The 14,200-nt window shown below is 40.3% G+C and overlaps 1 protein-coding gene across 1 annotated transcript; it reads right to left on the reverse strand.

Moving 5' to 3' along the window:
- Positions 1 to 3,317: 3,317 nt before the first annotated feature.
- On the reverse strand, positions 3,318 to 13,594 carry lgals3b (lectin, galactoside binding soluble 3b). Its single transcript, XM_088925064.1, has 6 exons — positions 13,122 to 13,594; positions 8,622 to 8,676; positions 7,795 to 8,274; positions 7,065 to 7,153; positions 5,270 to 5,441; positions 3,318 to 3,716 (listed from the first exon to the last, which is right to left on the reverse strand). Exons 2-6 carry the CDS (start codon positions 8,637 to 8,639, stop codon positions 3,558 to 3,560), a joined length of 918 nt encoding a protein of 305 aa, XP_088781190.1. The 5' UTR covers positions 8,640 to 8,676; positions 13,122 to 13,594; the 3' UTR covers positions 3,318 to 3,557.
- Positions 13,595 to 14,200: the final 606 nt, after the last annotated feature.

Consider the following 14,200-nt stretch of genomic DNA (forward strand, 5'->3'; position numbering starts at 1 on the left):
CCTCAAAATCAACATAAGAAGAAACAAGGAGCAAAATGTACAGCTGTTCAATAAATGGAAAACATAATCTGTATCCTGAGTCCTAGCTCAAATATATTTGTTTTTGCTCTTTTTTGGAGCCGCAGGAGTTGTGAGATTGGAGATCTACAGTAGTAGAAGTGAAATATTCCACATCCCTGAAAGACACAAAAATGTCTCAAATTATAAACACCTCTGATATACTGGTCTGTCTCATTTCAATTCTTGTTTTTAATGACCATCTTGAAGACAAGTTCAGTTTGTTAAGTATTTTGTTAATACGTTGTATTCAATGCTGAGTACTGTCTGTGGAGCATAAAGTTATTCATATAATTGTTCCTGGCCCTATTTTCTTACGGCTGTAGTCCCTGTTTGGTATTATGACTAGGGAATAGGCAGTATTGTGACATTGTAACATTGTAACATTGTGCTGGCAGTATTAGTTCTAAGCGGATAAGTGACTAGTCTGAGACTCGTTTTTAGTCATTTGCGTGCACTGGTTATTGTACAGTGCTGCCTAAATAATTGATCCCTGGTCTTTGGTTTCTCTGCAGACTATGGTCCACACTTTCCATCATTAAAAATACATTGCTAATCTGCCCCTACATTTCTTTGCAGAGTATCTTATTGGATGAAAACAATTCAGCACCCTGAAAGCCTGTTTTTTTTCACATGGGGAAGGGGAATGTGATCTCACTGTTTTTTTAGTTTGAGTCCTCCTTTGTTATTTTGCAGGGGAATGTATAACAGGTTGAGCTGAATTGCCTTGAAGTGAGTCGTTTTTTCTCAGCTGTTCTCAAGATAAGAACTGCTAAGTCTCAACCACTTAAGTTTCTTATCTTTTGCTATGTTTATCAGTGAGAGAAACATCACATTTTGCTCCATTACTCAAAGCTTTTCTAACCTGAATTTAGTCTAGGGAATGTTTTTTCCTCTGACCAAACCAGTGAAGAATTTACAGTACTGTAGGTTCTCTGTTTTGTTTTACTGTGGGACATCAGTCATTCCAAATAAGCTGCCTTCATTCTGAAGGCAACTTATTTGATCGTTGTCGACGTCAAAACACGTTACCACTTATTAGTTGACTAAAAACAAAAACTTTGACAACATTTTGGAAATAGTTTTTGTTGAGGAATGATAATGTTGTAACAAGCTTGGCAGAGGCTATTGAGGGATTATTTTCTTCTGTATTGTGTTTGACTAGATTGTGATTAGTATGGTTTTGGCAGAACTAGATAGTTTAGAGATGTTGCTTATGCTTCATTTCATCATGCAAAGCCCTGTGCTATACAGGTTCATACACAGGTGTATGTATTGGTCCATGCAGCGGTTCATACACAGGTTTACATAGATCCAACAAAGGTCCATATACTGTTCCATACACAGGCACATACTGTACGCTGGTCCATACACAGGCCCACACACTGGTCCATATAAGGTCCATACACTGTTCCATACACAGGTCCAACATAGGCCCATACACAGGTCCATATGCAAGGCACTGCTTAATATTACAGCAACTGAAGATAAATCTGATGTTCCTAGTCAATACCCACAACATTCAAGACCCCACAGCCACTCTGTTAATGTTTCTCTTTCACCTGTCAATACGTTGCTCCTGAGTAGGGAAGCATAGTTCAGGTGTGCAAGCCCACAGGCTGAGTATCTTCTGACAAGTAAAGGTGTGCAGGGCTTGAATAAGAACATAACAACAGTTTGTAACGAGAGGAGGCTATTCAGCCCATCGAGGCCATCTGTAAAGAAACAAAAATAATATGTGAAAGTTAGTTTGAGGAAAAGGGAGAACAACAGCAAACAAAAAAACACATTGACGATTTTCTGTCATTCCAAAAAATCTTTCTATATGTATCACTCGATTAGTAAACCACAAGTGACTGTGGAGGAGTAGGGTGTGAGGACTAAGCACAGGCTGTCAGAATCTTATCACGAGCTGATGTTAATAACAGTGAAAAAAGGACTTCATTTTCACTGCAGAGCGCTAGATTTTGTCTTTCTTAATGTCACCTGTGTGTCAGCAATCTGTGGGTTGTTGAAGCCTTGAACACCATTATGCACACAACCCCCTCCTAGTGTCACCACATGATCAGCAGCAGTTCCCCACCCCAAAACCTCCCCCCCTCCCAATTAAAAAAACCAGCCCTACATCCCCCAGCACAGAACCCAAGAACTCGAGATTTTCTCAGGTTATACCGGTGCCAAGTAAAATTACAGTAACCATGCTTTTGTTGCATTATCCAGGAGAAACTAGTTTATTGAGAGAATAAAAAGAATAAAAACATACATCATTTTAGCTAACAAAGAATTGTTTTAAGGGAGCAAAAACTTTAGTCATTTGTAATTTTAAGGTACACCAGTAATCTTCAGATTGATTAGCTTCTGTAGTAGTAATCAAACACTAGGGGCAAATACCCTGTCCTCAAATGAACCTTCCTATTCAATGTTCTTTTTTTAATCAAGTAGAAAGACTGTTTCTTATACACTCTGCAAAATGCGATGCACTCAGTTTTAGAGGATGACTTTCTCACTTGAATGACAGCTGTTTCATTCTTTAGAATAATGTTCTGTAGATGAAAGTGTGACCCAATTATGAAAACGTTTTCAAATCCTAAAAATAACTAAATGTAGACGAGACTAAATTATTCCAATTAAAAATGTTTGTTTTTAAATCTTGAAATCTTGTTTGAGTGGTTTTCTGTATTAGTGCAGTTAATGATTAAGACTGCTGGAAATATCAATTTTATGCTTATTATCTCTCCCACAGATCTACAGAATGAGCTGTTGCTGTGGGTTGCAAACTTGAAGCAGACAGATCATCACCACCTTCTTCCATAAACCACCAATTCTGTTATGTCAAAATACCAACTTCAGATTTTCGATATTCCCAGTGAAGAAACGTCCTTGGTTGTTTTTTTAGTTTTCTTTCGAACTCATTATGCCCTCTCGTGGATACAAATAAAACTACAGCTTCTTTCTGTTCTGCATAGAATCGCCTCTAATGGAGAACCTTAGAACAGAGTTGCACGTCGGGATTGTGCTTGGTCTTGTACTTGGTTCATGTGAGTAGAGGCCAAAATAGACCACTGAGGTTTTCATTCCTACAGTGGATCAGAGGCGACTATTAACACATCTGCCTTTTATAAACTTTTTCTTGGAGCTCAGTACAAAAGTATCTGTATATGAAGAAATAACTAGATAATGGCAGGTAAAAAAAAAAGTATAAAATTGTTTATCATGGACCGTGCTTACTGAAGGACAAAGGAGTCTCAAAGGACAAAGGAGGTATTAAACAGTGAAATTTATTCGAGAAAAACAGTTGTGCATGGATAACACTCAAATTGTAAGGAATTCATGTGGAGATTTTTACTGCAACATTTAACAAGATAAAAAACAAAATGGAGCTGTTAATGTCGCTTAAAGCAGCAACATAATTTTACACACCCTGTAAAAATTAGGAGGAACCATTTTATTATTTACAGTTTAGAAACTCCCGAGCAACACTGTGATGGCTTACAGGGACATCAAGTCAGGGTGTCCACAGTCACCGAGGTCAAGGTGAGATCATTGTAGATGACCAGTTTGTTGATCTTGTGAAGATCTCGTATGCGATACTTGAACTCCAGAACGTGAGCCTTATTGACCGCTATCTTGAATTCGTCTGTGGTGCAGAGGATCTTCATCTGATTCAGGAAGATGACAAACACAAGAAGGGACATTTATTTTAATGCAAAGTCTCTTCTTGAGAGCCTGCGTGTTCATCATTGCTGTCATCTTCTTGATGGAAGAATATACCTGTGCTAATTCTAATAAACATCTTCCAATGACAGAAGGATACTCTGTTAGTTAAACAGTTCTACCATATACAGTGGCTTGCAAAGGTATTCACTCCCTTCCAATGATGTCTCATTTTGTTATCAGGATGTTGCCACTACCACGATTGACAATAAGGATGACTAGGAATTGACTAGACGATGCTGTGTTATACAGAACTTGCAACAGATGTAACGCTTTTCATGTCGATAAGAATGTTCCAATTTTGCCTAACTACAAATGCTTTTGCTCCATGCTTGCTTGGCTGTAAAGTCCGTGTAGGATTTGAGATGTTTTTCTAATAATGATTTCTCTCTTGCCACTCTGCCATACAGGTGAGCTTTAAAGCAGGAACGTTTCCTGGACAGCTCAGTTTGAAGGAACGTCCCAGAATCTGCCCAGGAAGTTCCTGAGTTGTATTATACACCTTCATTAATTAAATTACATTTAAAACCAAGAACAGAATGTATTTTTCCCATCCAAAGGATTGTGGGAGTACAGCCATGTGGTTGAAGATGATATTCTAGTTTCTTTCTAGAAAGAGCTGCTTATGACACTTGGATCAAATTAACTACTAATTACTCAATGAGACAGATGGATTGAATGGCCTCTGATTTGCAACATTTCTTATGTTCTAATTTTCCACGTTTTCAAAGATCCTTGCTCTTCAAGATTCATGGTTGAATCTTTGCAACGTCGGATTCATGGGTTCAAAAACACTGGTTGATTTAAAAAAAATTTACAGAGATATATATATTATTCTCAAATTACATGAATCAATATTATTGCACAAAGATAGAGACCATTCAACTGTGTGACTTCTCAAAGTAATTTTGTGCTCCTGAAGTAGGTTTGCTATAGCACAGGGGTTGAACACTTATGCAAATCACCTTTCAATATTGTAGTTTTTGATGTTTCTGTGCAGTGTTTCATCAATTTTCTTTTTTACATTTAAAGAATTTACAAATTTGTTCGTTCACTGGAGTTCTGAGTTAGCATTCGGGTGTGATTAGACATATTCACTTTAAATGGGTCTGTCACTGTGCAACAGCATGGGTCATCATGGGTTCTCCCTATACTCCAAAAACATACTGGTGGATTAACTGACTTCTGGGAAAACTGGCCCTAGTGTGAGTGTGTGCATGTCTGTGTCTGTTTGCCCTGCAGTGGGTTGGCATCCCATCCAGGGTGTATCCTGCCTCGTGCCCACTGAGTTCCAGGATAGGCTCCAGCTCCCCCTTGACCTAGAACTGGAAGAAGCGGTTAGAAAATGGATGGATTTTTGGATGGATGGGGCACCATGGGAAGGGGGTGAATACTTCTACAAGGCACTGTAGGTAGTATCCTCTTCTGGGCAGGCACAGCAGTTCTGTCCATAGGTCCTATCTGGGTTCACGCTACTGCCCTGTTTAAAGTCACTCACCTCAAAAGGCTTTCCCTCCACAAAGGGGTAGTTTCCTCGAATATGCCTCTCCTCGTGGCCCCACCGGTCGCCAATCAGAGAGTTCCTCACTATCGCCTTCTTCCCATGGTCGTTGAAGCGCGGGTTGATGTGAAAGGCGATGTCTTTGTCTCTGCAGAAGTCTAAGGTAATCCTATAGGGGCAAACAGTGAACAGTCTTTACATGAAGTTTTTACAGACCCTAACTCTTTCTCAAATGTGACCTCCCCACAAAGAATTTTTTTTCTTCATTTCTGAAATTTCTGGCCACCTCTTAAAAAACGGTAGTTTGTTTCTCTTCTCCTTGAAGATTACTCAAAATCAACAATTTTCCAGCCAATTTGATAACATAAGAACACCTCTGCTTTCTGAGAAAAACATCTTGCTGGTTCTCCAATTTTTACAAAAGATTTGTCCATCTTGTATTGCAAAAATCTTTGTGAAATATTAATTTAGCATGTTTACTATATCTTTATCATATTCTATTATTAATTGCCTATTACCTCACAATTATATACAACTCCCTTTTATATACACTTTCTGTTGTACAAAAAAGCTTTGTAATATTTTTTGCCTCCATCTTCCTCGTTGGAAGTCTAACGTCCTTTTTCAAATGTACCTTTAGCCCATTTTTCCCCATCTTTGAATCTTGGTCCCTTTTATAAAGTCTGTAGAGCACAAGCTTCCCTTCCAAGATTTTTCTTAACAACTCTATTTAACTATATAGGCCATATTTTCTCAGGCTTGGACTTTTTTAGGAATTAACTCCTTGGAGCCTTGAACATGTCTTTGATCTTTAACTGTCCTTCTCCTGGACTCCCTATTCATCATTTGCAAGACTTGCCTCGTTCTTTGTCTGCTTTTGTAAAATTACATGCCCTGATCTTTGATTCAGGTTTTAGATATTTAAAGTAATCATCAAAAGATATCATATTATCACGACAATTTCCCCAGTATTCCCAGTATCATCCAGGTGGATGCTGCACATTGGTGGTGGTGGAGGGGAGTCCCCATTATCTGTAAAGCACTTTGAGTGGAGTGTCCAGAAAAGGGCTATATAAGTGTAAGCAATTATTATTATTTCTATTCAGTCTTTTACATCTTGAAAAGATCATCTTTACAATCGATTCCTAAAAAGGAACCACTAACTATTTCAATCATGTCAGATTCAGCTTCTGTATCCGCCATCACAATATTCCAGTTTATGCGTGGCACATTGAGATCTGCCAGTAGTATAACATCAGTTTAGCAGCTTACCTTCTTGATGGCAAATTTCATTAAGCTTTCATGCCCATGTACTCACTGAGTGATCTGCAGCTACACCTAGTGGTAAGTCTTTTCAATATCTATTCTCAAGCCACCCACATCTTCTACTCTGCTTCTTGTGCCAAAACAAAAACAACCCGTGTCCATTACTTGATTTTCCCATTAACACAGCTGCCTTGTGTTCTTGCATTTTATTCCTTAAGCTTCTAGCACAAGAGCTTTTCTCATCCCACCCAAGTTGGCCTGTTGTGAGCTCTCTGCCCCCCAGTCTGCTAGTTTAAATAGTTCTCAACCCTAATAATACGCTTATTCTCATAATACCACAGATCATCGGTGTCCCTCTGGTTCAAGTTCAATTAAACCTGCTTTCACATGTCCCGTTTGTTCCAGAAGGAATCAATTTGATTAAGCTTTTTTTTGGAAATAGTGACTCAACTGAAAGCAAAGAACAGCGACAGCAATGCAATACCACCGCTATCATGGTTACGAAAAGGCTGACATCGGTACCCACATTTTAGGGTTAGGCTTGATCTCCCCAGTGATGGTTATCAACATCTTGTCGTAGACTCCTCTGGGCAGTTCCAGGGTATACGGCACAGACTGAGACAGAGAGAGGGTGACACAAGAACCTTTAAACATCCTGGAACCCACACAAGTAGCACTTAGTGCTTGGGTTGGTTTCAAACTGTTAACCAGTGTTTTAACATACCATTAAGCAGCAAACGTGGATCTATTAGTCACACTTTAGTATTACACTACAGCTTTTACAACAAAATCTATAACCTATATATCTCATATGATTTCAAAATGACTACGTTTGTAGGTACTGCTTATCAAACATTTTTCTGAATGAATGTTGAATTTTAATAACGCATTTTGTTCTGTAATAAAACAGTGAAGATGCCCTTTTGAAGTTCTCTGCTCTAGCTGTTCCCATTTGATTTCACCTGTAGACTGTTGGCTTTGTGTCGCTTTAATCAGTGTCCCCTACTCACTTCCTGTCTGGAAGGCTTTAAGAAAACGAGCCGACGTGAGTGATCCTTAAAATGAACTTAAGTGTAAGTGTTTAAGAGGCGGATCTAATTAAAGTTTTACTGAATCAAATATTCAGGTAAATGAAGGGATCGACTGAGTTATTAGGAACTATTTAGGAAGGAAAACCAGAAGATAAACTGGTCCTGGAGTTGGATTACTCCCCCTCCTGTCCCCCACTATGTTAGTGAATCACCGAAATTCCTTACCAAGGGCCCACTCACAGGGGCAGCGGGCGCCCCTGACCACGGCTGTTCTCCAGGGTTCCCAGGTGGTGTGGGCTGAGGAGGCTGTCCTGGCCAACCTTGCTGGCCAGGCTGCCCAGGCCATGCTGGTTGACCAGGCCAGGCTGGTTGATTAGGTTGACCAGGTTGCCCGGGCCAGCCTGGCTGATTGGGCTGACTGGGCCAGCCTGGCTGATTGGGCTGACCGGGTTGCCCGGGCCAGCCTGGCTGACTGGGCCAGCCTGGCTGATTGGGCTGACCGGGTTGCCCGGGCCAGCCTGGCTGACTGGGCCAGCCTGGCTGACTGGGCTGACCGGGTTGCCCAGGCCAGGCTGGTTGACCGGGTTGCCCGGGCCAAGCAGGCTGCCCAGGCTGCCCCCCACTGCCACTCTGCTGGCCTGGCCAGGGGCTGTTCTGCGTTTGCCCAGCACTTGGTTGATCATCCCCACCCAGAGCATCTGTGAGCTGTCACATTAAAAGAGAAAGAAAATCATTTCCTCATACCACCAGCCACCACCCCCCCCAGCTCAACTACAACCAAATAAAATAATTGGTTTATACTGACTGGTTCATGCAATCCACCCAGCACTCCATTATCGACTAATAACTTTCAAATCTCCTCTTTCATTTCCAGATGGCTGTCTTTCAGCTGTAACATGCCTCCCCCAGGAACTTGTCTCTCGCGTTTCTGCCAACTGATCCACTTTTTTTACTTACTTCCTACCCAGTTGCATCGCTTTTCTCTTTTTTTTTCCCCTGCAGTGGCTATATTTAGACCAAATACGATAAAAGAAACCAAAAGGGTAACTTACTGAAAGTCCATCGCTCATTTTGTCAGCAAATGAAGACCGTGTGTTCTTAACAACTCTGTTAAAGATAACAGGAACCTATGAAGCACCTCAGAAATTCAGCTGGAGTATTACAATCATGCAATAAAGAAATACTAACTGAGAGCTCAGGTAGAAGACACTAAGGGTAACAAGGTTAGGCACAGGGCTCTGACTGCGGACAGTTTCACTAACGAGGCCACTCAGGATTATGACCATAAGTGAAAAATGTATGTTATATATGGGGTAGGTTAATGTTTTATTTGATATTATCAGCATCTTCATCTCACTCTCCACGATGCAACGAGCTTTTATACGAGTTTATCATGGACACCACAGTGTACGTTTATTGTAAGAAACGTCTACATAAATCTGGTGGATTACAGTACTTCTAAAATCAGTGCTGCATATTAGTGAAGACATGAATGTAGGATTTCTTAGAGAAATTCCCCATACATATTTGGCAGGTTTGAATGCTGTGACCCCTACCTGTCAGACTCCACAGTAAAGAATCATGCGCTTTTAGGCACCTCCTCTCAAGGAAACTTGAGAGGTCCTAGTCCTCCACAATACCATGTAGTGAAGATGGAGTTATTTTTGTTGTTGTTATTTTAAGCTATAGTGTCTTGGCTACACTAGGCCTCCTCAGAACTGAGTTTGAGGCCCATAAATTAAAGATATAGTGGATAGAGAATCCAGATAGTGATTATAAAAAATGCTATTGGATTAATACACACCATGCTTCCCAATTTCTAGCTGCGATAAGTAGCACAACAACTGATCTATGAGGTGAATACATAATAAGCTAGTAAAAAAAAACAGACATTCAAAACCTGAGCTGCAGTTAGTGATTACCGAGTGAACTACCTCACTAGATGATGCATGCGAAAATAGCATTCAGCTCCAACTCAGAACTCTAGATGACATTGGCAACTATTCAAAAGATCTCTACAGAAGCAGTGATAAATACTTGGTAAACTTGTTTTCAAATACACAGAGAATCGTTTTCTGATAATTAAAACATGAGAAAAATCGGACTCCACCGGTGTGTTCCAAGGGAATTACTCTTAATACTGGGCACAACCTTTTGCCAGCCCCTCATTGAGCATGTTGCTTAATGAATCAAATTTAAAGTTTTTTGTAAGTAGCCAGCAATTGATTTAGATTGAACTATGTAGCCTGGAGGTCTGTAGCTCTCCAGGAACCTGTGGAACAGGTTCTCCACCTCTGACATAAAGAGCCTAAGTTTACATTGTGGAAGAACTGCATTTCTAACCTTGTTTTTTGCCCACAGTATGAAATACTGACTGCAGTTTGTTTTTTACTTTGTATCCAGCAGAGGGCTCAATCTTATATACTGACTGTAATTCAACAATGCAACAAGATGCCAAAAAAAAAAATACAGGGTTCACAAATGGCTTGCACATTCATTTTCATGTTTTCAAGCAGTCATATGGAGTTTTTATCAAGATTATAGGCGAGAGTCTTTTCTTAAAAGAAGGAAGCCACCTAACAACTACAGCACCTTTGGGCATACTGATAATAAATGCCCTCCCCTGTCATCCATTTCATAATGGGATGTTAATAATTGATAATACAGCTTTCAAATGCAGCATCAGACAAGCCCCATTTTGTGCTGTGATATCCCTTTTGTAGAAGTGGAAGGTCTATAAACGTTTGTGCTAATTATCATTTCTGGTTATGACATACATATTCACAGAAGGAGTAAATGAAATGAAATGCTATTTTGCAGTTGATTAATCCACATACTGGATCAACCATTTCCTACATCACTTAAACAGGGGGTGTCCAAACCACAGTCGCAATGCTCTTGGGCATATTACAGTCTGATACTCTGAAGCCGCAGGAATTGGACAGGTGACAGAAGCACCAATGTGGAGTTGCATCTACACATTCTGAAGGAGAATGTCAGACCATCCACTCGTCAGCTAAAAGTGGGTTTTATAGCAAGACAATGTTCCTAAACATACAGTGGTGTGAAAAAGTGTTTGCCCCCTTCCTGATTTCTTATTTTTTTGCATGTTTGTCACACTGAAATGTTTCAGATCATCAAACAAATTGAAATATTAGACAAAGAAAACACAAGTAAACACAAAATGCAGTTTTTAAATGAAGGTTTTTATTATTAAGGGAAAAAAAAATCCAAACCTACATGGCCCTGTGTGAAAAAGTGATTGCCCCCTAAACCTAATAACTGGTTGGGCCACCCTTAGCAGCAACAACTGCAATCAAGCGTTTGCAATAACTGGCAATGAGTCTTTTACAGCGCTGTGGAGGAATTTTGGCCCACTGATCTTTGCAGAATTGTTGTAATTCAGCCACATTGGAGGGTTTCGAGCCTTAACCGTTTTTTTAAGGTCATGCCGTAACATCTCAATCGGATTCAGGTCAGGACTTTGACTAGGCCACTCCAAAGTCTTCATTTTGTTTTTCTTAAGCCATTCAGAGGTGGACTTGCTGGTGTGTTTTGGATCATTGTCCTGCTGCAGAACCCAAGTGCGCTTCAGCTTGAGGTCACGAACAGATGGCAGGACATTCTCCTTCAGGATTTTTTGGTAGACAGCAGAATTCATGGTTCCATTTACCACAGCAAGTCTTCCAGGTCCTGAAGCAGCAAAACAGCCCCAGACCATCACACTACCACCACCATATTTTACTGTTGGTATGATGTTCCTTTTCTGAAATGCTGTGTTACTTTTACGCCAGATGTAATGGGACACACACCTTCCAAGAAGTCCAACTTTTGTCTCGTCAGTCCACAGAGTATTTTCCCAAAAGTCTTGGGGATCATCAAGATGTTTTCTGGCAAAACTGAGACGAGCCTTTATGTTCTTTTTGCTCAGCAGTGGTTTTCGTCTTGGAACTCTGCCATGTAGGCCATTTTTGCCCAGTCTCTTTCTTATGGTGGAGTCATGAACACTGACCTTAACTGAGGCAAGTGAAGCCTGCAGTTCTATGGATGTTGTTGTGGGTTTTTTTCTGACCTCTTGGATGAGTCGTCGCTGCGCTCTTGGGGTAATTTTGGTCAGCCGGCCACTCCTGGGAAGGTTCACCACTGTTCCATGTTTTCGCCATTTGTGGATAATGGCTCTCACTGTGGTTCGCTGGAGTCCCAAAGCTTTAGAAATGGCTTTATAACCTTTTCCAGACTGATAAATCTCAATTACTCTGTTTCTCATTTGTTCCTGAATTTCTTTGGATCACAGCATGATGTCTAGCTTTTGAAGATCTTTTGGTCTACTTCACTTTGTCAGGCAGGTCCTATTTAAGTGATTTCTTGATTGAGAACAGGTGCGGCAGTAATCAGGCCTGGGTGTGGCTAGAGAAATTGAACTCTGCTTTCCAAAGATGTGATAAACCACAGTTGATTTATGTTTTAACAGGGGGGGGGAATCACTTTTTCACACAGGGCCATGTAGGTTTGGATTTTTTTTCCCTTAATAATAAAAACCTTCATTTAAAAACTGCATTTTGTGTTTACTTGTGTTTTCTTTGTCTAAGATTTCAATTTGTTTGATGATCTGAAACATTTCAGTGTGACAAACATGCAAAAAAATAAGAAATCAGGAAGGGGGCAAACACTTTTTCACACCACTGTACAAGTAGATCTTCAACTGAATGGCTAACGAAGCAGAGGTTTTGCATTTTGGAGTGGCCAAGTCCAGACCTAAACCCCACTGAACTGCCATGGCAGAACCTGAAGTGAGCTTTCTTCTGTTTCTTCTAAAATTCCTAAAACCTGAAGTGGGAGACTGATGAACAGTTACAGAAAAACGTCTAGCTGAAACCTTCGCTGCTGAAGGATTTGCCACCCATTACTGAATCTAAGAGTTCACAGACTTGTCACACAAATGGACATACTGTTGGACCATTTTGTTAATTAAATAATCTAAATAGAACTCATGTCTCTGCATTACATGTTTAATCAGGTTACCCTCATTTTTCTTAAGACCTTCATGAGGATCTTATAACGTCTTAGGCCAAAAATACAGTGAGAGTACCGCTCAACTGAACTACACACAAACATTTTCTCAGTACTGTATGCAAATATGAAAATTAAAATATACACTTCAGTAACATTTTCTGTAGACCACTAAATAAATCATTCCACCAGCAGCTGAAATATAGGGAAAATATGCTGTACGCCAATGACAATGTAATGCGTATGTTCGTCTTGAGTTTTGTCTCTTGTGTTGTAAAGCGGTCTTTAAGATAAGCTTTTTACTTGAATAATATGAAATATAAAGGGTTTCCAGCAAAATGGTACATATAAAATATGTACTATCACTCATGTAAATTATTTAAGATGGAGGCTTATTTTCAAAACAGATTCAATCCTCCCGTTTCTGTATTAAAAGACGTCCTTATCCTCTGAAATACTGCAGTTTTGTTTCAGTTCTGCATCCAGAGTACTCAAATGAAACAAGCTGTCTAGAGATAGACGAGAATAATAGTTGGTTTTACCTGCGTGTTGCTGCTGAAAGTTGTCTCCAGTACAGGTAAAAGCAAAGACGAGCTCTCACGCAGAAGTGTTAAGCGGTTCACAGCCTGCAGTTCACAAACGAGACCACACCTCGACTCGAATGTCAGGCTCTTAAATGACCACACCCATTAAGACAAATATTGTGATAAACAAGCAGGGAGCTGTTTCTCGAAGCAGTTTTAACTGCTTTGGCGGACTAAATTAATCCAGTCACTGACATCAGACTTGCTTTGGTTTCAGCTGTCGGGCTAAATAAAATCGCCAGGTTGAAATACCCAATCTACCCGCGCGTTAAATCCCCACTTCAGAAAGCAGGAGCGGCCGAGCATCGAATCCTTCACCCACACCAGCAATACCACGTTCGTCTTATTCCTGACACCAGGAGTTCCAGCTCCTTGTGGAAAACTATAAGGAGATAAAATCTGTTCTAATGGCAATAGCGTAGCCGCTGTATAAACCAGAGAATACCCCTGCAATCACTGATTGCACTGACTTACATTATTATGGCAATGAAGTGGAGCTCTTACTTAAGCCTTGATGTAGTTGTACAATATTGCTTTTATGCAGCAGTAATGTATGCATGTAGCTGTACCAAAATGGGAGGAGCTGGCAGTAGGTCAAGACAAAATATAAGAATATCGTCCGCAATTGTATTTGCACAGTGTAGTGCAGCCCTCTGGATGAAAATGTTCCCTAACCTTAGCCAACAACATGAAGTGTGAGCAAAAGAAAACTGGAGGAGGAGGAGGAATCAACATCAACACAATAAGGAATGGAATCCTTTATTTGGTTATTGTCTCTTTTCTTTTCTCAATTATTGATGTGAATCAGCTAGTATAGGTGAGCCCCCCAAGTTTGTAAAAACTCTCAAGCCAGGTATAAATGTGACCTAATGGAATAAAAACATAACCCAAATACCATTAGATAAAAGTATATCACCAGTTATCTACAATGATGTTCAGCTATGGAGTCTCTCTCAGCCATACCACCTGGCTGATCCATACGAATGAGAGGGGAAAGGTATGGGAGGCGGCAATGTTCTGGTGCAGAGCAGATTCCA

Source organism: Atractosteus spatula, chromosome 9 (genome assembly GCF_055471065.1).
Source record: "Atractosteus spatula isolate fAtrSpa1 chromosome 9, fAtrSpa1.hap1, whole genome shotgun sequence".
In the NCBI taxonomy this organism is placed as follows: domain Eukaryota; kingdom Metazoa; phylum Chordata; class Actinopteri; order Semionotiformes; family Lepisosteidae; genus Atractosteus; species Atractosteus spatula.

Bases quoted from the DNA above. Each gene is read 5' to 3' on its own strand.
- lgals3b (XM_088925064.1), bottom strand. The intron at 7,154-7,794 runs GTAAGGAATTTC...TCTCTGTCTCAG, and splicing joins CCCCTGTGAGTGGGCCCTTG to TCTGTGCCGTATACCCTGGA. The intron at 5,442-7,064 runs GTGGGTACCGAT...TTGCCCCTATAG, and splicing joins ATCAAGCCTAACCCTAAAAT to GATTACCTTAGACTTCTGCA.